The sequence below is a fragment of the Saccoglossus kowalevskii genome, chromosome 14 (assembly GCF_978046115.1).
Source record: "Saccoglossus kowalevskii chromosome 14, keSacKowa6.1, whole genome shotgun sequence".
In the NCBI taxonomy this organism is placed as follows: domain Eukaryota; kingdom Metazoa; phylum Hemichordata; class Enteropneusta; family Harrimaniidae; genus Saccoglossus; species Saccoglossus kowalevskii.
The window spans coordinates 5,099,185-5,122,590 of NC_140654.1; the positions used below are offsets into that span (position 1 = coordinate 5,099,185).

Here is a 23,406-nt window from a genome sequence, read left to right on the forward strand (position 1 = left end):
ATTCCATTAGAATAGCACATTGGATTATGGGAAAATCGATGTTTATCAACACAAATATCGCACATGTGCAGCACGATGACTGCTGCCCTTTAACATTTCAACCTAGTTAACTACACTTATTGCTTTTCTAAAATTATAGCATTTTTATTATTTTACTCATGTTCAAAAGATGTATGCAAAACTGAAAGAATAATATAGAAATATTGGAAATACATGTATAAACTGATTTTAAGAACTGTAATGTTTTGACATAAAGACTGAATATTTAATATCTGTTACTATTACTTTTATTTAAATTGAATATAGCTGCTGAACTATTGATCTGTTTTCTCCAATTTTTATTTTTAATAAAATATTTCCTGTGTCATTAGTGCCAATTTGTAACAGCCATCACCAAAATGTGGACATTGAAAGCATAGTATATATGCTCTAAACATTAAATCACTTGTAAGTGGAAAAAGATGGGTCTGGTCAATTAAAATCTAGTTTTGTCAGGCTGACAACTTCATCATGGACCCGAACGAAATGTCAAATATGTTGCCATCTTGCGAGGCTAAACTACTTTTATGTGTTATTTTATGCGTTATTTCCTATAATAGTGTTCGTCAAACATCATAATTTTCTAAGTTTATTCCCATCATACATTGTATGACCAATATCAACAGATTTGGCCTCTACTCGATCTTTCGTTTTCACATTGCATTTCAAATGACATTGGCTTGTGTGGGGTCATTTTGTTCATGCAACTGTCTTAAACAATAATTCGGTAAGATTTCTTTATCTTTATGTTGTTTTATTTAAACAAAAAATGTTCAAAATCACAGCTATTGCCACTAATAACACTAAAAAGAGAAGTATTATTGTAATAATTTATTTCTTTTTTTGCAGGTTTTTCTGGTTTTGATTGTGAAATAAATATTAATGAATGCGGTTCCAATCCATGCCAGAATGGGGGACTTTGCCGTGATTTAACAAATGGTTACACATGTGTATGTGTTATAGGATACGGTGGTACTAATTGCGATGAAAACATCAATGATTGTCTGATTGGATTGTGTCAAAATGGAGGAGTGTGCATTGATTTGGTGAATGAGTAAGTATACAGGAGGGGGAGGGGGTTATTAATTGGTACTACACTGGATTGATATGTGGATTGTGGATTATTACTTCAACTTTTCTGTCACTTTTTTTCGCAGTTACAAGTGTGAATGTGCTTTGGGTTGGAACGGTAGGAACTGTACAGATGACGTCAACGAGTGTGCATCACTACCATGTCAGAATGCTGGACTATGTCAGGATTTAATTGGACAGTACACATGTGATTGTGTAACTGGATATATGGGTGAGTGCTGAATAAAACCATGATGAGCGCAGCTGTTCACATTACTGATTGTCCGTCGTCATCGTCAAATTTACATTTTCAACTTCTTCTTCGAAACCGCAAGTCAGAATGTTTTCAAATTTGATATGCAAGTACCTTGAATGTTTTTTTCTCAGATTTGTTCATTTCATGTCAAAATCTCAAATTCTCTTTTTTTTGGTGAATATTTTTGTCATTATTGGTAAAAAGTTATATTTTCGCCTTCTTGTTAAAAGCAGCAAGTCTGATTGCTTTGATACTATACATATTGTTTATTTTCCAATGATATCTTCAATTCCCTAATTTCTTAAGTCCAATTGCTTTGATATTACATATATAGGTACTGAATATGGACCTCTCTCAGATTTGTTCATTTTGTAATGATATCTTCATTTTCCTAATTTTGGTGAATATTTTTACCATTTTGGGTAAAAAGTTATATTTTCGCCTTCTTGTTAAAAGCAGCAAGTCTGATTGCTTTGATACTATACATATTGTTTATTTTCTAATGATATCTTCAATTCCCTAATTTCTTAAGTCCAATTGCTTTGATATTACATATATAGGTACTGAATATGGACCTCTCTCAGATTTGTTCATTTTGTAATGATATGTTTAATTCCCTAATTTTGGTGAATATTTTTACCATTTTGGGTAAAAAGTTATATTTTCGCCTTCTTGTTAAAAGCAGCAAGTCTGATTGCTTTGATACTATACATATTGTTTATTTTCTAATGATATTTTCAGTTCTTTAATTGAAATGTGCCTTGCTAACAGCGGAGCTATCTCATCCGACAGGCTGCTTGTCTTTATTCACGCTCTGAAGGACCTGTGACGTTGATCTTATTGTCTCTTCAGATTAAAATTGATTGACCCGAGCATTATCGTTGTTTTGCTCATATGTATTAAATGCAACTTTTCACAGATGTATATCTAATTAAATTGATATTCTATAGTCATTTGTCGCAAAGTTTAATTTCTGAATTAATCAAACATTATGTCTGTGTATCAGGTACTAATTGTGAAGTTGATATAAATGAATGTGACAGTGTTCCATGTCAGAATGACGGAATATGCAGTGATCTTGTTGGTAATTATACATGTGACTGCATAGCAGGCTGGACTGGTAGAAATTGTGATCAGAATATTGATGAATGTCAGTCAGCACCTTGTATTAATGGAATGTAAGTATCACTTTATGTACTGCCTTTTAACTCAGATTTCTATTTCAACTATGCAATGCGTCATATTTTATGCCCTACTAGGTGGTCTGCTATCTCAGATATACAATGCAATCAATACTGCCAATTTCTTGTTGCATCAAAATCAGAATAATGTGGCAAAAAATACATGGTTCAAAATTAAATACCTGGTTGTGGCAACCACTCTTGAAAACTGGTTGTCCATATAAAAATGTTTAGAACAGAATCAGCGAACTTCTTTGTGTGCAGTTCGGTCAAACCCTGGTGGCAGCCATGTTTGTTTTTATTATTAGAGGATGCTTATGCACGTAATCATTCCATATTTGGAATTCGCATTTCCTAATATGGTAGGATGAAAATACCCCATAAAATACCTCAAAATTATGGCACACTGTAACTTAAGGTGTTACGGTGACAGATGTATAATAATAGTATTTATGCCTTTGGACTTTGTTTTGTGTATGTTCCAAATAAGATATCCTATCCTAAGCCATGTATATATGTGCCTATATTGTAGATGTGAAGATTTGATTGCTGATTACCAGTGTACATGTTATGAAGGATGGCAAGGCAGTAATTGTGATGTAGATATCAATGAATGTAGCAGTAATCCTTGTCAAAATGATGGTATATGTAGTAATCTAAATAATCAGTATTCATGTACTTGTACTTCAGGATTCACAGGTGAGCACTTACATCTCTTGTTGTTTTGTGAAATCATAGTTTTCAGTAAGATTATAATAATATGTATAATACTGTAAAATACTTTATTTTAGCTGGAATTAATTTTCGCTGAAAAGACTTTTTGAGTGTTTTGTATGGAATTTATTTTCACTGATTTCTGATGAGTTGAATGTAAAATATAGAAAAAAAGGTATATTTGCTGGAATCTTATTTTCACTGACTCATTCCTTCAGCGAAAATAGTGAAAATAAAGTATTTTACAGTAATGGGTTGAATAATTTATATCAGAATTTAATTGAGAAGTGTATATTGCTGAAGTGTATAACAGCAAAATTAAAGGCTAAAATAATTAAGATTTAATGGGGAGGTGTATAATAGTGAGGTATATAATAAAGGGCATATTATATTGAGGTGTATAATAAAAGGCATATAATATTGAGGTGTATAATAAAGGGCATATAATAGTGAGGTATATAATAAAGGGCATATAATATTGAGGTGTATAATAGTGAGGTATATAATAAAGGGCATATAATATTGAGGTGTATAATAAAGGGCATATAATATTGAGGTGTATAATAAAGGGCATATAATATTGAGGTGTATAATAAAGTGTATATAATAGAGAGGTATATAATAAAGGGCATGTAATATTGAGGTGTATAGTAGTGAGGTGTATAATAAAGGGCATATAATATTGAGGTGTATAGTAGTGAGGTGTATAATAAAGGGCATGTAGTAGTGAGGTATATAATAAAGGGCATATAATATTGAGGTGTATAGTAGTGAGGTGTATAATAAAGAGCATATAATATTGAGGTGTTTTGTAGTGAGGTGTATAATAAAGGGCATATAGTAGTGAGGTGTATAATAAAGGGCATATAGTAGTGAGGTATATAATAAAGGGCATATAATATTGAGGGCAATAATAATGAAGATGGTATTTATTAGACACATATCTTTGATGATTTCTAGTTTATTCATTCTATCAAAATGTTGCATTAGTGAGTATGTAGTATGTAAACAGTTCTATTTTTTTATTGTGTCTTAAAGTATCAGTGTTTTGTATTGTAGGTGTTAACTGTGAGTATGATATAGAAGTATGTCAAGATACAAGTACTGGATTCACTCAATGTTTAAATGGTGCTACATGTCTAGAAGGAACTGGGCTTACTTTCACATGCAGGTTGGTGTCAGTTAGCCCATATGAATGTGTGTTGGCTTTAGAAACAAATCTGATTGTAGTTTCTTATTGTATTGGACAAATTGATGAAACTCGTCATTACCCTACTATAATTATAATCCAGGAAAGCCCTTCTAGAATTGACAACCTTTTTTGTTGGAGAAGTCTATCTCCAGTAGAATCACACATCAACCAAAAATTGTGTTATTATTTTAACCATAGATGCATCTGTCATGTACATGTTCCACTAATAGAGCATTTTTTTTTTTTTTTTTTTAAATTTTTTTTTATTACTTTAAATAAATACATTTACAAAAAAAAGAAAGAAAAAATTACAAAAAAAAAAATGCTCTATTAGTGGAACATGTACATGACAGATGCATCTATGGTAAAAATAATAACTAATAGAGTAAATTTAGTTTTACTTGTGAACACACTCATTACCTCATAGGGTATTATAATTTACTAGAGCCCATCTCCAATTCAATCACACATCAACCAAAAATTGTCTTATTATTTTAACCATAGATACATCTGTCATGTACATGTACACACACATTACCTCAGTTATAATTTTGGTGCCCCAAAGAAGAATATTGTTGAGGTCAATAATTCGTTGAAAATATTGACCTACCACTGAGATTTACTTGTCTACTGAATAAACTAAAAAGCACAAATGGAATTTACCAACATTCTTGTATGACTTAGTAACACGAGTTATAATTCTGAATATTGACTCGGAGTAAATATATTTCATGAATGTTACCACATTCTGATCAATCATTGGCAATTTCAAAAACAAAAGATCACAATACCTTTTGTTCCATGTTATTGTTGAATTTTGGGTTCTCTAACATCATATCTTATCTGAATAGTTTTAAATATAATTTTTTTGTGGGTCTGCTCAGATGAAATGATACTTGACTCTCTGCTTATGTTACAGCTGTGCTGCAGGTTTTATTGGTAATTATTGTGAGATTAATATTAATGAATGCGTCAGTAATCCTTGTCAGAATGATGCTGTGTGTCTTGATGAAGTTAATGGCTATGCTTGTAATTGCACACAAGGTGAGTGAGTCCTGGTTAATCTACTCGCATTGGAAAATATAAGACCTAGTTTCTGGTTATTATCTTGATTTCATCACCAAAATATTATTGTGTTGGCTTTAACAATAGTTACAATGGTTTTGAGATTTATTAAGACAGTAATTCCACAAGATGGCTACATTACCCAATCTTGATGGCACCACCGACACATGCGGTTTACATAATTCATTAGCATACTTTATGAGGGTAAAGTGCAGTTTTCAAAATACTGTGGAATACTTTATTTTCGCTGGAATTAATTTTCGCTGAAAAGGCTTTTTGGGCCATTTGGTTGGAATTTATTTTCACTGATTTTTGATGAGGTTAATGTGAAATATAGGAAAAAAAGTATATTCGCTGGATTTTATTTTCACGGAATCATCCCTTCAGCGAAAATAGCGAAAATAAATTCCAAGCGAAAATAAAGTATTCTACAGTACATGTGTTTGTTAGTTGTTGAATATGTACTCTAGATTTGCAAATCATTGTGTTGGCCATGAAATAGTCCCATACTATTCTAGAACAAAACAACTGCCAAATGTTCTGCATGGTTGCAAGCCATCATGATCTAACTGAATGTCCATATAATTTTCAGAACCACTGAAATAAACCTTTAATGCAAATGACACTTTTCATTCTATCACATCACCACGACCGATGTTTCAAATGGTTACAGGTCAGGGGACGAGTGGACTCAATCCAATTTAGGAGCAAAAACAAGTCATCTGGCATTCTCGCATTCAAAAAGATTCTGGCGACCATTTGCATTCGGGCACACACATACCAAATGATCCAAAATTATTTCCCATATTATGGCCATACTGAGCAATGTGGAGTTTGTCAAAGTTTGTCACAATGAATTGAGACTATTTACCATTATAGTGTAGTTCAATCACATTTGTGATCTGTACTTAGCAAAGGTGGAGTTAAGAACAAGATTAGACATAGTTCTCATTATTACATCAATAACATGTGTACTAGATTTTCCAAAAGATGTTACTTATTAACAAGTAATGAACACACTACTGTAAAATGCTCGCTAAAATTTTCGCTATTTTTGCTGTAGGAATGATTCAGTGAAAATAAAATCCATCGAATGTACCTTTTTCCCTGTGTTTTAAACTTCATACAAAACACCAAAAAGTCTTTTCAGTGAAAATTAATTCCAGCTAAAATAAAGTATTTTCTAGTATTACATAGATGATGTAGATGATTTTCATATGACTTTTGTTTGCTTTTACAGGATGGACTGGTGAAACATGTACCATTGATGTTGATGAATGTGCTTCAAATCCATGTGTGAATGGTGGTATATGTCGACAGAAATCAGTTGGTGAAGGCTACATTTGTTACTGTGTACCTGGATACGGTGGAATACACTGTGAATATGAAGTTAATGAGTGTCTGTCTGATCCCTGTCAGAATGCTGGTACCTGTTACGATGAATTGAATCAATACCGATGTATCTGTCCAATGGGTTATACTGGTGATCACTGCGAGTTGGATGTGTGTGCCAGCTCACCATGTCTGAATGGAGCCACATGTGTGCATCCCCAGCCTGATATATATTACTGTGTTTGCCCGTATGGGTTTGTGGGAACTTACTGTGAATACGTTGATCAGTGTTTGAGTCAACCGTGCAGTAATGGAGCCACATGTACAAGTGATGGTTTAAGTTACAATTGTATCTGTTTACCGGAGTATACTGGACCAGAATGTGAAACGTATCTACTATCATCAACTAGCAGTATTTATTCATTATCAACAAGCAGTATCCAGTATACAACTAGTGTTATTAAACAGTCTACTAGCAGTATCAAACCATCACCAACTAGCAGTATTGAACCATTCTCAACAAGTAGTATACAGTTGGGTGTAACTAGCAGTATACAACCAACACCAGGTATTACTAGTAGTATAGAACCAACACAAGGTATAACCAGTAGTATACAACCAACACATGGTATTACTAGTAGTATACAACCAACACCAGATATTACTAGGAGTATGCAACCAACACCAGGTATCACTAGTAGCGTACAACCAACACCAGGTATAACCAGTAGTCTGCAACCAACACCAGGTATTACTAGTGGTATACAACCAACACCAGGTATAACCAGTAGTATACAACCAACACCAGGTATTACTAGTAGTATTCAACCAACTCCGGTTATAAGTAGCAGTTCATTCATTGAAACTACTCATATCATCTCAACACCAAGCATATCTAGAAGTCAGCTACCAACAGATATAATAACTTCTGCAGTAACTAGTACACAGACAATAGTACTAAGTAGTTCGACAATATCGGGCAGTATTATTGTCTCGCCAACCAAGGAAACAAGCATGGTGCTTTCATCAACACCTGCTGTGCTAGTCACAGGAACAGCAGATATTATTACATCAAGTATTGAACCAGGTATTATTGCAAGTATTTCACCATCTATATCATCTATACTTTCCTCAAGCATGTCCTTAATCTCCAGTGTTAAGAGTGTATCAAGCATGATCAGTTCTGTTCTCTCGCCTATTGTTACCTCGTCTACAAGTCTACAGTCCACGCCTACACCCAGCTCCACAGTTCCATTCATCCATACTTCAATTCCAGATTCAACATTATTAACTTTATCTAGTTTACAGACATTGTCTGTGACAACAGAAACAGTTTTACAAACATTGCGGTTTAGTTTAAAATCATCAGCTATCCAGTCCACTGTTATATCTCCCACAACTTTTACAACAACACAACTTTCTTCTCAAGCAGTTGAAAGTTCTGTGTTTATAAAATCAAGCATTCCAACACCATCGTTTAGTGTCACTCCCATATTTACAACGTTATTGTCATCCGAGTTGCAACGAGAAGCTTCAACCATATTTCCTGAAGCATCAACCATTTCAGTCTCACCATTTACAAGTCAAAGAAGATTATCACATAGTGCTGTGATGATATCAAGTAGTGTCCTGCCAACACCAGCTTTGACCTCATCACTAGCATTAGTCGCTTCTTCTATCCAAGGAGTCTCATCATCGATTCCATCATCAGATAATATATCATCACCTCTAAGAACTAGCAGTTCATTTGGAATGGTAACAGATTCGTTAATTTCATTGAGTGGATCTAACATATCAAGTTTCATTGTTCCTCTCAGTACTACACTGCCCACCATTTCAGGTGTATCAATGAGTTCCTCGGTTCAAATGCCGTCCTTGACATTGGTCATTGCTACTTCATCTCCAACAGTAAGTTCATTAGGACCATATTCAAGTTCTGCCATGTCCATTTCATCAAGTTCAACAGTTGTATCGAGTGAATTCATACCATCAGTAACCACATCAAGCTTTACAACAGCAATATCAAGTTCAATTCCAGTTGTGTCAAGTGATATCATACCATCAGTAACTGCACCAAGCTTTACAACAATGTCATCAAGTTCAATTCCAGTTGTGTCAAGTGAAATCTCACCATCATTAACTGCAACATCTGTTCGAACACCATCAAGCTATTTAGAAATGACGTCTACAGTAGAAACAAGTGTATTGCAAACTATATCAAGTTCTTTAGGAGCAACATCAACTGCAGAATCACATGCAACAAGTATATTTCAAAGTTCTTCAGGTGTTGAAACAACAATACCATCACAATTATTAAGCTCTTTAGAACTTACATCAGAAACAAGTTTAATTGCCACTACATCAAGCATACCAATATCACTACCATCAGCAGAAATAATTACCACTACATCAAGCATACCAATGTCACTACCATCAACAGAAATAATTGCCACTACATCAAGCATACCAATGTCACTACCATCAACAGAAATAATTGCCACTACATCAAGCATACCAATGTCACTACCATCAGCAGAAATAATTGCATCTGAAAGTTTATTCAGCGTAACAACCACAATACCACCCATATCATCTAGTTCTTCGGTTGAAATTCCTTCTCTGGCAAGTACATTAAAAATGGCATCAACTAGGGAATTAGTGCCAAGCACTCTAGAAACAACACAAGTAACCATGGCAACCTCAAATATTAGTCCATTCAGCAAAATAACCACAATACCACCCATATTATCTAGTTCTTCAGCTGAAATTCCAACAATGCAAGTAACCATGGCAACCTCAAATATTAGTCCATTAGTATCAGAATCCTTAATAATTCCCTCCAGTTTAACATTAGCTGCAAGTTCATCAATGATAACAATGCCAATCACTGAAATTTCATCTAACATAGAAGATTCAAGAACTGTCACAACAACAATCACAGTGTCGTCCGTCCAATCGCTATCATCAGAAATAGCACTCTCTTCATCACCATTGACTTCTCTTTTTTTAACACCATCTCAGGAAACAAGCTCTGTACCATCTGTTGTGGTGTTAACAACATCAGTACCACCTTCTCCAAGTTTGCCAGATATAACAACACTGTTTGTGGCATCAGAGATGTCAACTACTCTACAGAAGACATTATCACCCGTGGTAATGCCCACAACTCAAATTACAACAACAGGTAGTTTCTTGGAAACTACAAGCAGTCCCTTGGCAACAGCAAGCAGTTACATGGCAACAAGCAGTGCCTTGGAAACTACAAGCAGTCCCTTGGCAACAGCAAGCAGTCCCTTGGCAACAGCAAGCAGTTACATGGCAACAGCAAGCAGTTACATGGCAACAAGCAGTGTCTTGGAAACTACAAGCAGTCCCTTGGAAACTACAAGCAGTCCCTTGGAAACTACAAGCAGTTCCTTGGCTACAGCAAGCAGTTACATGGAAACAACAAGCAGTTTCTTGGAAACTATAAGCAGTCCCTCTGCAACAGCAAGCAGTTACATGGAAACAACAAGCAGTTTCTTGGAAACTACAAGCAGTCCCTTGGCAACAGCAAGCAGTTACATGGAAACAACAAGCAGTTTCTTGGAAACTATAAGCAGTCCCTCTGCAACAGCAAGCAGTTACATGGAAACAACAAGCAGTTTCTTGGAAACTATAAGCAGTCCTTTGGCAACAGCAAGCAGTTACATGGAAACAACAAGCAGTGCCTTTGAAACTACAAGCAGTCCCTTGGCAACAGCAAGCAGTTACATGGCATCAACAAGCAGTTTCTTCGAAACTACAAGCAGTCTTTTGGCAACAGCAAGCAGTTACATGGAAACAACAAGCAGTTTCTTGGAAACTATAAGCAGTCCCTCAGCAACAGCAAGCAGTTACATGGAAACAACAAGCAGTTTCTTCGAAACTACAAGCAGTCTTTTGGCAACAGCAAGCAGTTACATGGAAACAACAAGCAGTTTCTTGGAAACTATAAGCAGTCCCTCAGCAACAGCAAGCAGTTACATGGAAACAACAAGCAGTTTCTTGGAAACTACAAGCAGTCCTTTGGCAACAGCAAGCAGTTACATGGAAACAACAAGCAGTGCCTTTGAAACTACAAGCAGTCCCATGGCAACAGCAAGCAGTTACATGGCAACAACAAGCAGTGTCTTGGAGACTACAAACAGTCCTTTGGCAACAGCAAGCAATTACATGGAAACAACAAGCAGTGCCTTTGAAACTACAAGCAGTCCCTTGGCAACATCAAGCAGTTACATGGCATCAACAAGCAGTGCATTGGAAACAAGCAGTCTTTTGGCAATAGTAAGCAGTCCCTTAGCAACAACAGGCCCTTCCTTGTCAATAACAAGCAATCCTTTGGCAAAAACAACTGATTTGTCATCTGTGTTGGGATCGTTTACTACAACAACAGCAATACCTATTGTTGACACAAGTATACTACAGCCCAGTGAAGGATCTATCACAGTGACAGCAAGTCCAGCATCGATCATAGCTTCAATCTCAACGAGGTCCAGTGCTGTATCCGAACCATCAATATCACCCACAGTAACCCTAGAACCATCAATATCAACACAATTAGAAGTTAAGTCAAGTACAGTGCCTCAAGTAGTAACAACAGAATCTCTGCAATCGATAATTTCCATATTTCAGACATCATCTGTTGAGGTATCCTTGTCAAGTCCTGTCATATCGCCCAGTACTACAGGTATTGTGACTTTAATAATAATGATAGTTTTGCAGTGTGTGTGTGTGTGTGTGTGTGTTTGTGCTCTCTCACCTCAACACCCTAAATGTATATTAATTATTATTCATTAACACCATTTGTTACTATTAGTAATTAACAGATTAAGAATAGTTGCTTGCTGATGGCAAATATAGTTCTTACGCACGAAAAGGGCTACATGGCTAGCACATGCTAAAAATGTCTACATGGCTAGCACTTGCTAAAAAAATGTTTACATGGCTAGCGCATGCTAAAAATATCTACATGGCTAGCACATGCTAAAAATGTCTACATGGCGAGCACATGCTAAAAATATCTACATGGCTAGCACATGCTAAAAATGTCTACATGGCTAGCACATGCTAAAAATGTCTACATGGCGAGCACATGCTAAAAATATCTACATGGCTAGCACATGCTAAAAATATCTACATGGCTAGCACATGCTAAAATGACTACATGGCTACCACATGCTAACAATGTCTACGTGGCTAGCACTTGTTGAAAATGTCTACATGGCTAGCACTTGCTAAAACATGTCTACATGGCTTGCACATGCTAAAATGACTACATGGCTAGCACATGCTAAAAATGTCTACATGGCTTGCACATGCTAAACATGTCTACATGGCTAGCACATGCTAAAAATGTCTACATGGCTAGCACATGCTAAAAATGTCTACATGGCGAGCACATGCTAAAAATGTCTACATGGCTAGCACATGCTAAAACTCTGAGTAGTCAAACCAGCTTGTGCTAAAAAGTATTTATCTGTCTAGTAATAAAAACTGTTACATAATATAAAATAACTATTGGTACTATTAGAGAACTTAGTTAGATATTAATGCTGTATATTGTAATGATGCACACTTGTAGTTTTACACAGTACAAACTAACCATCACCTTTCATATTCTTCCTAAGTGTTCCTTACTGCTACCAATGTAAGCATGCTTCATGCACTCTTGTATTGTTATCTTGTCTTAGGGGGCCCTTCCTATCACTTTGTAATTTGGAGGTGAAAAGGGGACATAAAGCAAGGTTATTTGAAATTAATTTAACTTAATTTAAATACTTATTAAATCCGTTTAAGCATTTGTGAGGACTATAATAATGTGGATATTTTTTCTAAGTACAAAATATGAAAACAATATGAAGTAATTATTAAAACCAAATAATGTCGTAATTGATTGGATGAATTCCCATTGTCATTATTGATGCATCATAGTGAAACCTTTCTTTCGGCTAACATAGGTGCCATAAGTTGGTTGTGGTTTTATGATGATTGAACCTGTCAATCTGAAAAAAATGTAAATTTCCAACATGTTGGTAATTAGGCTGATTATAATGACCTTTATGGCAATAAATAAAATTACACAAAATAATTTAGAAAACTGTATCATAAATAATCCATAATAGCATCAAGTACGACTTGGTGGGTGTTGGCAGATTTTCTCATGGGGGATTTTTTCAAATAATTTTTTTCTTTCTGATCTAGTTTTGTTGAAGTATATTAATCATTTTGCTATATTCTTTATAGTTACTTTAATTACTTCATCTGCAAGCAGTATTGTACCAACGCCATCGCTATCAACAACTTATATTAGTTCATCTATTATGGTCACACCTACACCCACTCCAGCTACTACACCTGGACCCCCTACATGCCTGAATGGACTGTGCCAGAATGGTGCTACATGTTTGGATGTTATGAAAGGCGATCAATTGAGTTTCCTGTGTCAATGTACTTTCCAATATGAAGGCACTTTGTGTGAGATTGGTAAGTGGTAACATGTTACTTGTAGGATTTTGAAGTCACATAATCCATATATTAATATTATATTAAATGATTATATGAAAGCAATGTTTAGTAGAAGACAATTGAGGTACCAAGTTATGTAACCTTTGGGAGAGAGCATTTATGTACCAGTGTGAGCGACCTTCAAAAGGTAATTTATGTACCAGGTTGTTTAAATACCAGGTTGTATATCCCTACACTGGGATATGTCGCTGTCACAGGGTCATTCTCTGGTGAGGCATGTGCGCATAGAACTGCAGTTTTGCAAGATAGTTATCAAATTTGCTACCTGATTAGCAAACTGTTCGGCATGTACGCAAATGATTTGGACAAAGTCATTATCCAAGAGGGGGATGCAAACATGCATAATTAAACTCAATAAATGCATATCGTTACGTATTAATGTACGCAATCAATGTAGTGAGTGACATAATAAACTATTTATTTAAAATGAAAACGATTTATATGTCAAATTGTAGTTACAATACAAATCACAAGTTTCATAAACTTGCGCTCCCTGTGGAATGGCTGGTGTATAGGTGTGAATGTTTTCTCCACTTTTACTATTTTGCAAATATCGACTCTTTCATTTATACTAAAGCCCTATCCTGACCAAAACACTGCAGAACCATAGCTATATCTAATGTAGCATGTCTCTCATTTGAATATTTCACTATAAACCATGGCTTATAATTTGTAAACGCTAAAACCAAATGTGTATTTCTGTAACTTGCCTGAAAAACACTTGCCAATGGGTTCTTAGTCTGTAAACTTTGTTCATTTTTCACGATGTACAGAAATTCTAGACTGGGGCATACCATTTATAGCATAGGGCAGGAAGGTGCAATTGTATGTGAATATGAGAATTAAATTGGGCATCAAATTTGATACTAGTCTTGCAGAACTGTAGTTCCATGCACATGTCCCAGTAAGTACCAGGATGTGTGACATTTGTCTCTGATAATTGTACAAATTATCAGCGATATTGTTGTTTTACTCAGATATAAATCATACAGCTTGAATTGTACTTTCTATCAAATTTTAATCTGAAATTCTCTCTTTTAGGCAAGAATTTTGATAACCCAGAATTCATTGGTGAATCATTTCTTGAATATCTGCCGTTACCATTAGCAACTGGAGAAACATCAACGATAACTATCAGATTTCAGACAGTGAACTCTGAGGGCAGTATACTGTATTCTGCAGCTGACTATAATAGAGATGAACTTGATACGCCAACTAATTTTCTACACATGTACATTGAAGATGGCATTCTGAAGGTAGTTTCCTCACCTCTGCTTTTGTTTTACTGTTGTATACTCAATTTCATTATTTTTCGTAAAAGACACTTTTTTAGCTCCGCTGTCGACTTTGTCGAGCGGAGCTTATCATATGAGTGATTGTCCGTCGTCCGTGTCAATGTTTTACTTTTTTGACTTCTTCTTGAAAACTACGAGCCTGAATGTTTTGATACTTGGTGTATATGTACCTTGGGTAGACCTTTCTCAGATTTGTTCATTTTGTAATGGTATCTTCAATTCTCTAATTTTGGTGAATATTTTTGTCATTTTTGGTAAAAAGTGATATTTTCAACTTCTTGTTAAAAACCGCAAGTCCAGTTGTATTGATATTACATATATAGGTACTACATGTGGACCTCTCTCAGATTTGTTCATTTTTAATGATATCTTCAATTCTCTAATTTTGGTGAATATTTCTGTCATTTTTAGTAAAAAGTGATATTTTTGACTTCTTGTTAAAAACCACAAGTCCAATTGCTTTTATATTACATATTTGTACTACATGTGGATCACTCTCAAATTTGTTCATTTCATGATGATATCTTCAATTCTCTAATTTTGATGAATATTTTTCGTAAAAAGTGATATTTTTGACTTCTTGTTAAAAACCACAATCATTTATGGTGAAAAATGATATTTTTGAATTCTTGTTGAAAACAGCAAGTCCCATTGCATTGATACTATGCATATTGTTCATTTTAAATTGATGTCTTCAGTTCTTTAATTGAAATGTGCATTGCTAACAGCGGAGCTATCTCAGCCGAGGGGTTGCTTGTTTATAAATTTGTAAGATCACAAAATGTTGTTGTCATGACAATTTTACTCCAGTTTGTCCATCTGCCAGTCCACTACAGATTTCTCCAAAATTTTTAGAACCAAAGCTGGCACAAATAATAAATTATCGTGTACATGTGTACTTATCATGTTACCATTATTTTTACTTTCCTTTTTACACCTGGAGATCTGTGATTTTCTATTGTTACAGTAGTACAAACACCATTACATATTGATGAAACTTAGCAAGACCATAGAAGCTACTTTCCAACAGCTTTTGTGTTTGTACATTAATGTTAACTTACTGTTTTCATTTCTGTAGTACCAGTTTTCATGTACAATATCAACCTATACGTTGGACACTGGAGTTGTTGTAAATACTGGACAGCAAGTGGAAGTCATTCTCGTGTAAGTACATTTACAGGTAGTGAAAATAAAACTGACATTTTTGAAATATGTACAATGGTGCAAGACAATTTTTTTCTGAATTGTGGGAATATGAGCAAAAATAATAACTCCTGTCGTCAATTGGAAATGATTTCCATTTGGTCCAAATTTACACAGAAATTGTAGAGAAATGCATGAAAATGTAATACCCAAATTCAACTCATTTTTATAAAATTGTGTTTTTATTTTCTCAGTCAATCTCAAGATTGCCGTGCTGTTGTGATTGTTGGTGGCACCGTGAAACAAGATGGCTTCCCATGTTCATTCTCTTTGTGTGAGATGACCAATCTGGGTGCTTTATACATTGGTGGATTACCACCCAATATGCGACCTCTAAATATTGCACAAGCGTTCACTAACTTCATTGGGTGCATAAGCACTCTACAAATTGATGGTCTGCTGTATACATTCATGGACGCAGTCAACGGTGCTAGTATTTACCAGTGTGGATTAGCGCCCACTCTACCGCCGCAACCAACAACTCCACCGCTAACAACTACTCCTACACCTACCATTGCACCTACGTGCATGGATGTCATATGTGAAAATGGTGGTACTTGTGTTGATATTGTGATGCCATCTGTCCAGTTTCAATGTAACTGTCCATTGCATTTCAAAGGAACATTCTGCCAAGAAGGCAAGTTATTCTTCTGTGATTGAGAATTACTAGTATAATAAAATATTGATGTTTTCCTAAGCCCATAAAATAATATATATTAATGTTATATTAAAAGTATCCATAAAATAATGTCTTGGTAAGAATACCCATAAAATAATGATGTCATAATAAGAATACCCATAAAATAATGATTTCATAATAAGTTAACCTATAAAATAATGATGTCATAATAAGAATACCTATAAAATAATGATGTCATAATAAGAATATCCATAGGATAATTATTTCATAGTAAGAATACCCATATAGTAATGATGTCATAATAAAAATACCCATAAGATAATGTCTTGGTAAGAATACCCATAAAATAATGATGTCATAATAAGAATACCCATAAAATAATGATGTCATAATAAGAATACCCATAAAATAATGGTGTCATAATAAGAAAATCCATAGGATAATTACCCATCGTTTCTGAGTTTGTTACATTGTAGTACACAAAAACCAATGACTTCATTTCTTTTGCTGATAAAATTGTAATACACAAAAACTAATGACATAATTTTGAGCTGATAACACTGTAGGGCACAAAAACTGATGACATAATTTTTGAGCTGATAGCATTGTAGTATAAAAAATCTAATGACATTATTTCTAAACTGATAACATTGGTACACAAAAACTGACATTATCTTATTTCCCAACAGATCTTGTGATACATTTCCCATCATTCAATGGGAACTCCTACTTGGAGCATACTCAGTTGGATTTTACTAAATCAACCAATGATCTGTACATCACTTTCAAGACTTCATCTTTAGAGGGCACTATACTGTACTCTGCTTTTGATGTCAGTAGTGCAACCAGTAACTTTATTCATTTGTACATCGATAACGGCATATTGTATTATCAAATGAACTGTGGATTGGGAAATGTATTGACGATCAACTCGCGCATATTTGTTAGTACAGATCGATTAGAAGAAGTTTATATCAGGTAAGTTTATATCATTTATTAATGTTGTTAAGTATCACAGTCTTGGTGCAATATTTGTTATAATTTCTGTGTAATCCTTTTAGCATCAAAGTCAACCTTTGACACGTTTCACATAAAACCTGAAATTTTGACTGAAGCTCCTGTGTGTAACAAAGATTTTCAAACTTATTGTTAGCATGGGACTCGTATCAAACATGATACAGAGTGATGATCTGTTAAGATCATTTATTATACTGCATGTATTTAATATATAGACCTACATGCATGATATTCTTTTAATTCCCATTGCTACATGGTAAAAATATAAACCTTTTATTGGGTTTTGGGTGCAAATATACATATTAATATGGCAAAATAAGTAGTTTTCTTGTTTTCTTGGTTAAGGGACATCTGTGCATGTGTTCAGCTTGGCATAGATAACACCAGGATTGTGCAGCATTGACTTTCTATCATGACATCTGATATGAAATAGAATGAATGGAAAAAAATGGCATCAGCAGGCTATGTGATAAAACAAGTCAGGAGAGAAAACGTGTAGTCACTGTCATATAATTCTTGTCTGGAGGCGTCATTTGTATGAAAATACTTGTACATGAGTTGTTAAGTTTGTTTGGCGTCTTATTGTGTCTGTTGTTACTATAAATGCATATTTATTTATTCCTGCATAATTGATATTTTTGTTTCCAGTCAAAGCAAACCCACTGGTATGTTTGGTGGCATGTGTTCAGCCAGCATAACTGTCAACAACAACCTGCCCGTATCAGACTCTTTCTTCACGTTCGGTTTAGTAAACAATCTTGGACCATTGTATCTCGGTGGTGTGCCGCTTGGGATGATTGCCATGGCAACTAGTCAACCTGTCATTAACTTTGTTGGCTGTATACGACATCTGCAGATAAATGATGTTGAGTACTATGTTTTCGACGACGCTGTGACCGGTGTTAATATCGGTGAATGTGATGTTGATGCGTGTCAGTATCAACCATGCAGAAATAATGCTACATGTACAATGTAAGTTAACATCCAAAATTAAGTGGGGGGTAGGTGGTGGTGAAATAAAATTCTACAGGGAAAATTACAGGAAGAAAACTATATTCATGATAAAAATTACATGCATTTATGATAAAGGAACACAAAACTGAAAGACCACTCTGAAATAAAAAATTGGCTGTTCGAAAAAAGTAATTTGGACACTAGTTTTTTTGGTACCATTCTCCCCTCAAGATTCCAATGGTCAACCCCCTTATATCAGGGAGAGGCAAAAAAGTGTTGATTAAAGACTAGGGTAGATGTGAAAATGTGCTTCAAATATGAATTTATTCTTTACATCAAACATGGAAACAATGTGGGTGTGATGGAAATAGAATCACAGCACGCAAAGACAAGAATCTTCTAAAATTCTTTTTTGATGCTATTTCTTACTAAATTAAGAGAAGAATTCCACAAAGTATGCAATCCAGTTTGTATGACCTCAGCTACTTCGTCGTCAACTTTTTTAGAAACTTTTAGTATTGAGCCTACATTTTTCAAAATTTAATATTTAGGCCATATTAATAATTTTTGACTGTTATCTCTTAGTTCTGCTGAAGACCCAGAAGAGTGGTTTTGTGAGTGTTTAACTGGCTATGAAGGTGATCTATGTGAACGAGTCATTGAGCATTGTGTTGGGGATCCCTGTCTGCATGGTGCTACATGTATATCTGTAATAACAGGATTTGTATGTCTATGTCCATATGGTAGACATGGCATAACATGTGAACTAAGTAAGTACAACCAAGATTTGTTTACTCTTTGCTTATCTGTGTATGGTGATATGTGATGAAGGTTCTATTCGCATCACTATCGTGCATGTGTTGAATGTATTTCTGACCAGTGATGTTGTAGATTACAGTGGATGCTTGTAAAGGTGAGAGGTTATCATCGTATTCAAAAAGGCAAAACAGAGACTTTGAAAATATGAAGGACACTAGAGAAAACGAGACAAACTACCCAGTTCCCAGAAACTCACTCATTTTCAGTATTTACACATTTGTCTTGCGATTTTGTGATCGTTTTAGGATATGTACAACTTCAAAAGTTGAATCTTCATCACACACCAATTGTATTCCCTTATATAAATTCTTGTGACACCACATGTGACTATTCACACCATTATTCTAACTCTAAATTTTATTATCTTCACTCCAGAATATGTTATTCCAATTTATCAATGATTTATATTTGATGTGTGATCTCTCCTAGGTATTAATATCAACAGACCACATTACTCTGGATTGCAGTTTGGATATTCTTCCTTTATTGCCTATCAACGCGACCCAAATCTTGATTTCTTGACCCATATAAGATTAAAGTTCACATTACAAAATATGGATAGAGCATTGACCAGTGGACTTATGTTGTATTCAGGACAAAAAAGTAAGTTTTTAGACTGGGTCATGTGCCTACAATGTTTCATCGTGGACAGTGTGTTTCAATATGTTGACCAATAAGTGTCCTGCTTACTGTCACAGTGTTTCAAAAATACCGTAAAATTTATATTAGAAGCCACATTTCTCAGAGGTCGCACCCATTCTTTTTGAACAAATGAGAATCAAAAATTCACCATTTCTCATACTGTATGTGTAGATGCTCTAATAAAAACCTCTGTCAGAATATACCATTTTAAAAGAAGTCGCGGCTTCTAATACAGATTTTCCAAAAAAGATCACTCTATCATTGCTTTATCTATTTAATCATCTAATCCATGGATTTATATTCTAACTGCTTTGATTTTTCCAATTTCGCAAATGAGAGAAAGTCGCAAAATATAGTGTATGTGATTTTCACAAAATGTTATATTCGCAAATGCCATAAAATCCTTAAATCAGAAAAATTCTTGGCAACGAAAATTAAATGGTTTACCGTACATATTGCCTGCTACAGATGTTGTCTTCTCCAATTCACATGACAACAGGATAACAATTTGTGGTGGATGAAGTAAACAGCATGTACAGTACTATATTTTTGTACAAGGATTGAAATCATCTTTGATACCTGTTCCATAACCCAAAAGATTATTTTACCATGTGTATGTTTTATTATCCTGTGTATTACCTTCAGTATTATCCATTTAATTGCTTATTTGAACCTAGTCGGTGATAAAATTATAAATTTCAATGCATTACCATTCATACAAACAAAATGTGCCCGCTTCTATCAAACCATAGACCTTAAGGTCTTCTAAGGTCTATGATCAAACAGACAAAAAATCTAATGCTGTGTGTGACATCATTTGTAATTACAGGTCAGTTAGCAGGCTATGGTAGTGACTATGTGGCATTGGGAGTACAGAATGGATATCTAGTCTGGATAGTGGACTTAGGTTCAGGTTAGTCTTCTTTTGTTTTGTTTCTCCTCTCTAGTCTCTATACCCTACCTTATTCTGTCCTTTCCCATCCATTGTCTTATTGACTACCACCTCATTCTGCCTAATATTTCTCTCTCTCTCTAGTCTCTACTCTCTTTGCCATCTTCATAAACGTATACTAAATTATTTATACTTTCCAACTTTCGTCTGTCTGTTCCTCTCGTTCTATGTTATACACTGATCTTACACTGGCATTCCATAGTGTTGATATGGGACATGATAAACAGCTGTCTGTCTGTCTGTCTGTCTGTCTGTCTGTCTGTCTGTCTGTCGGACGGTCTGTCGGACGTCCGTCCGTCTGTCTGTTCGTTCGTTCCACTCATTCTATGTTATGCATTACAGGTCCTGCCTTTGTAAGCAGCTCAGCTCCCATAGATCTTACAATGACATTCCATACTGTTGATATGGGACATGATAAACAGCTGTCTGTTTGTACTGTCTGTCTGTCTGTCTGTCTGTCGGACGTCCGTTCGTCTGTCCGTTCGTTCGTTCCACTCATTCTATGTTATGCATTACAGGTCCTGCTTTTGTAAGCAGCTCAGCTCCCATAGATCTTACAATGACATTCCATACTGTTGATATGGGACATGATAAACAGCTGTCTGTCTGTACTGTCTGTCTGTCTGTCTGTCTGTCTGTCTGTCTGTCGGACGTCCGTCCGTCTGTCCGTTCGTTCGTTCCACTCATTCTATGTTATGCATTACAGGTCCTGCCTTTGTAAGCAGCTCAGCTCCCATAGATCTTACACTGACATTTCATACTGTTGATATGGGACATGATAAACAGCTGTCTGTCCATCTGTCTGTCTGTCTGTTAGTTCCACATATTCTCTGTTATACATTACAGGTCCTGCCTTTGTAAGAAGCTCAACTCCCATAGATCTTACACTGACATTTCATACTGTTGATATGGGACATGATAAACAGCTGTCTGTCCATCTGTCTGTCTGTCTGTCTGTTAGTTCCACATATTCTCTGTTATACATTACAGGTCCTGCCTTTGTAAGAAGCTCAACTCCCATAGATCTTACACTGACATTCCATACTGTTGATATGGGACATGATAAACAGCTGTCTGTCCATCTGTCTGTCTGTCTGTTAGTTCCACATATTCTCTGTTATACATTACAGGTCCTGCCTTTGTAAGAAGCTCAGCTCCCATAGATCTTACACTGACATTCCATACTGTTGATATGGGACATGATAAACAGCTAGTGTGGATGAAGATTGACAATCAAGGCAATGTAACAGGAACCACCTTAGGACACCTCATCGGATTGAATTCGTTTACTGATATTTACATTGGTGGATTTGATGTATATCAATTAGAACTATTGCCACCTGCTGTTAATTTTACAAATGGATTTCAAGGTGAGAATTAAAATGTCGTTTTGGATAAATTATTATGGATTTGTTTAGCAGCTTTCAATAATTAACAAAATTCGGAAAATATTATGCCAATACTTTTTTGCTTATGAACTTGCATAAATAGTTTGGTGTATTTTAGTGATCTAGATATATTAAAAGCAATTTTTGGTTTATATGACCTGTAATTAGACCAATAGCGTCTTTGATTGAAGATATGATATTCAGTGTACCCTCTACTGACACACAAAATTTTGTTGTAACACAACTAGTAATTCACTGACATGTCATTGAAACAACGGAAAAATCATATATATTAATATAGAGATCAGATCATCTTGAAAACATCTTAATATATTTATGGAATGTGTAATTAGGTGAAATAAAATTCATAATTTATAAACAAAATAAGTTTAAAAAGGCAATCAGGGGTCACAATATTTGTTTTGGGACAAGCAATTTATTAAAAGCTGACCTTTCCATCAGTCAACAAACTGACTCAACTTGATTTTGGGGATTTCATTTCAACTCAGGATCCCAAAAAAATAGTCCTGTTAGAGGGCAGACTGATGGTATTTGCATGCATGTCTTGTTTCATGCATCTCAAAGTTCTTGACAATTGTCATATCTGAAAACACATAATTGCTTGAATTACTGATTTTTAAATGTAAATTCCTGATCACTCACTATTCCAAAGTTTCAGAGCTACCATTTTTGATCGGTCAACTTATCAAAATTTCATTTGTACAGGCTGCATATATGATGTTGAGATAAAGGCTGGTAAATTAAGCGGTTTCACTCCCCCTGGGCAGCCAGCTGGACATGTAAAGTTTGGTCGTAATGTTGGCGAGTGCGGGGCAACAGAATGTGAACTGACTGTTTGCCATAATGGTGGTACATGCATTGAATTGGGAGCGTCAGCTGAGTAAGTATTGCCATAAATCCTGTTAGATTTATATCTTAACTTTTTTTATAATATTGGTGTGCATTTCATAACAGTTATATATTGTTAGTTCAATCCACAGAAAAATAAAATTTAAAATTCAGCATTTTGTTCGTGGTGTAGCAGTGATATTTGAATAAAGTTCTTCCAATTTGATAGCTGTCATTGATATCATGCAACC

At 35.0% G+C, this 23,406-nt stretch overlaps 1 protein-coding gene across 1 annotated transcript in view; it reads left to right on the forward strand.

Moving 5' to 3' along the window:
• LOC100376763 (uncharacterized) overlaps positions 1 to 23,406 on the forward strand; it is a 39,746-nt gene that overhangs the window by 7,802 nt on the left and 8,538 nt on the right. Inside the window, exons 6-23 of the mRNA XM_085508233.1 lie at positions 889 to 1,093; positions 1,197 to 1,342; positions 2,373 to 2,544; positions 3,080 to 3,246; positions 4,321 to 4,432; positions 5,373 to 5,497; positions 6,759 to 11,558; positions 13,115 to 13,354; positions 14,438 to 14,652; positions 15,770 to 15,855; positions 16,089 to 16,531; positions 17,224 to 17,512; positions 18,200 to 18,523; positions 19,091 to 19,275; positions 19,754 to 19,927; positions 20,796 to 20,879; positions 22,049 to 22,288; positions 23,033 to 23,207. Coding sequence (XP_085364359.1) covers positions 889 to 1,093; positions 1,197 to 1,342; positions 2,373 to 2,544; positions 3,080 to 3,246; positions 4,321 to 4,432; positions 5,373 to 5,497; positions 6,759 to 11,558; positions 13,115 to 13,354; positions 14,438 to 14,652; positions 15,770 to 15,855; positions 16,089 to 16,531; positions 17,224 to 17,512; positions 18,200 to 18,523; positions 19,091 to 19,275; positions 19,754 to 19,927; positions 20,796 to 20,879; positions 22,049 to 22,288; positions 23,033 to 23,207 — 8,182 coding nt within the window. The remainder of the gene's footprint in view (positions 1 to 888; positions 1,094 to 1,196; positions 1,343 to 2,372; positions 2,545 to 3,079; positions 3,247 to 4,320; positions 4,433 to 5,372; positions 5,498 to 6,758; positions 11,559 to 13,114; positions 13,355 to 14,437; positions 14,653 to 15,769; positions 15,856 to 16,088; positions 16,532 to 17,223; positions 17,513 to 18,199; positions 18,524 to 19,090; positions 19,276 to 19,753; positions 19,928 to 20,795; positions 20,880 to 22,048; positions 22,289 to 23,032; positions 23,208 to 23,406) is intronic.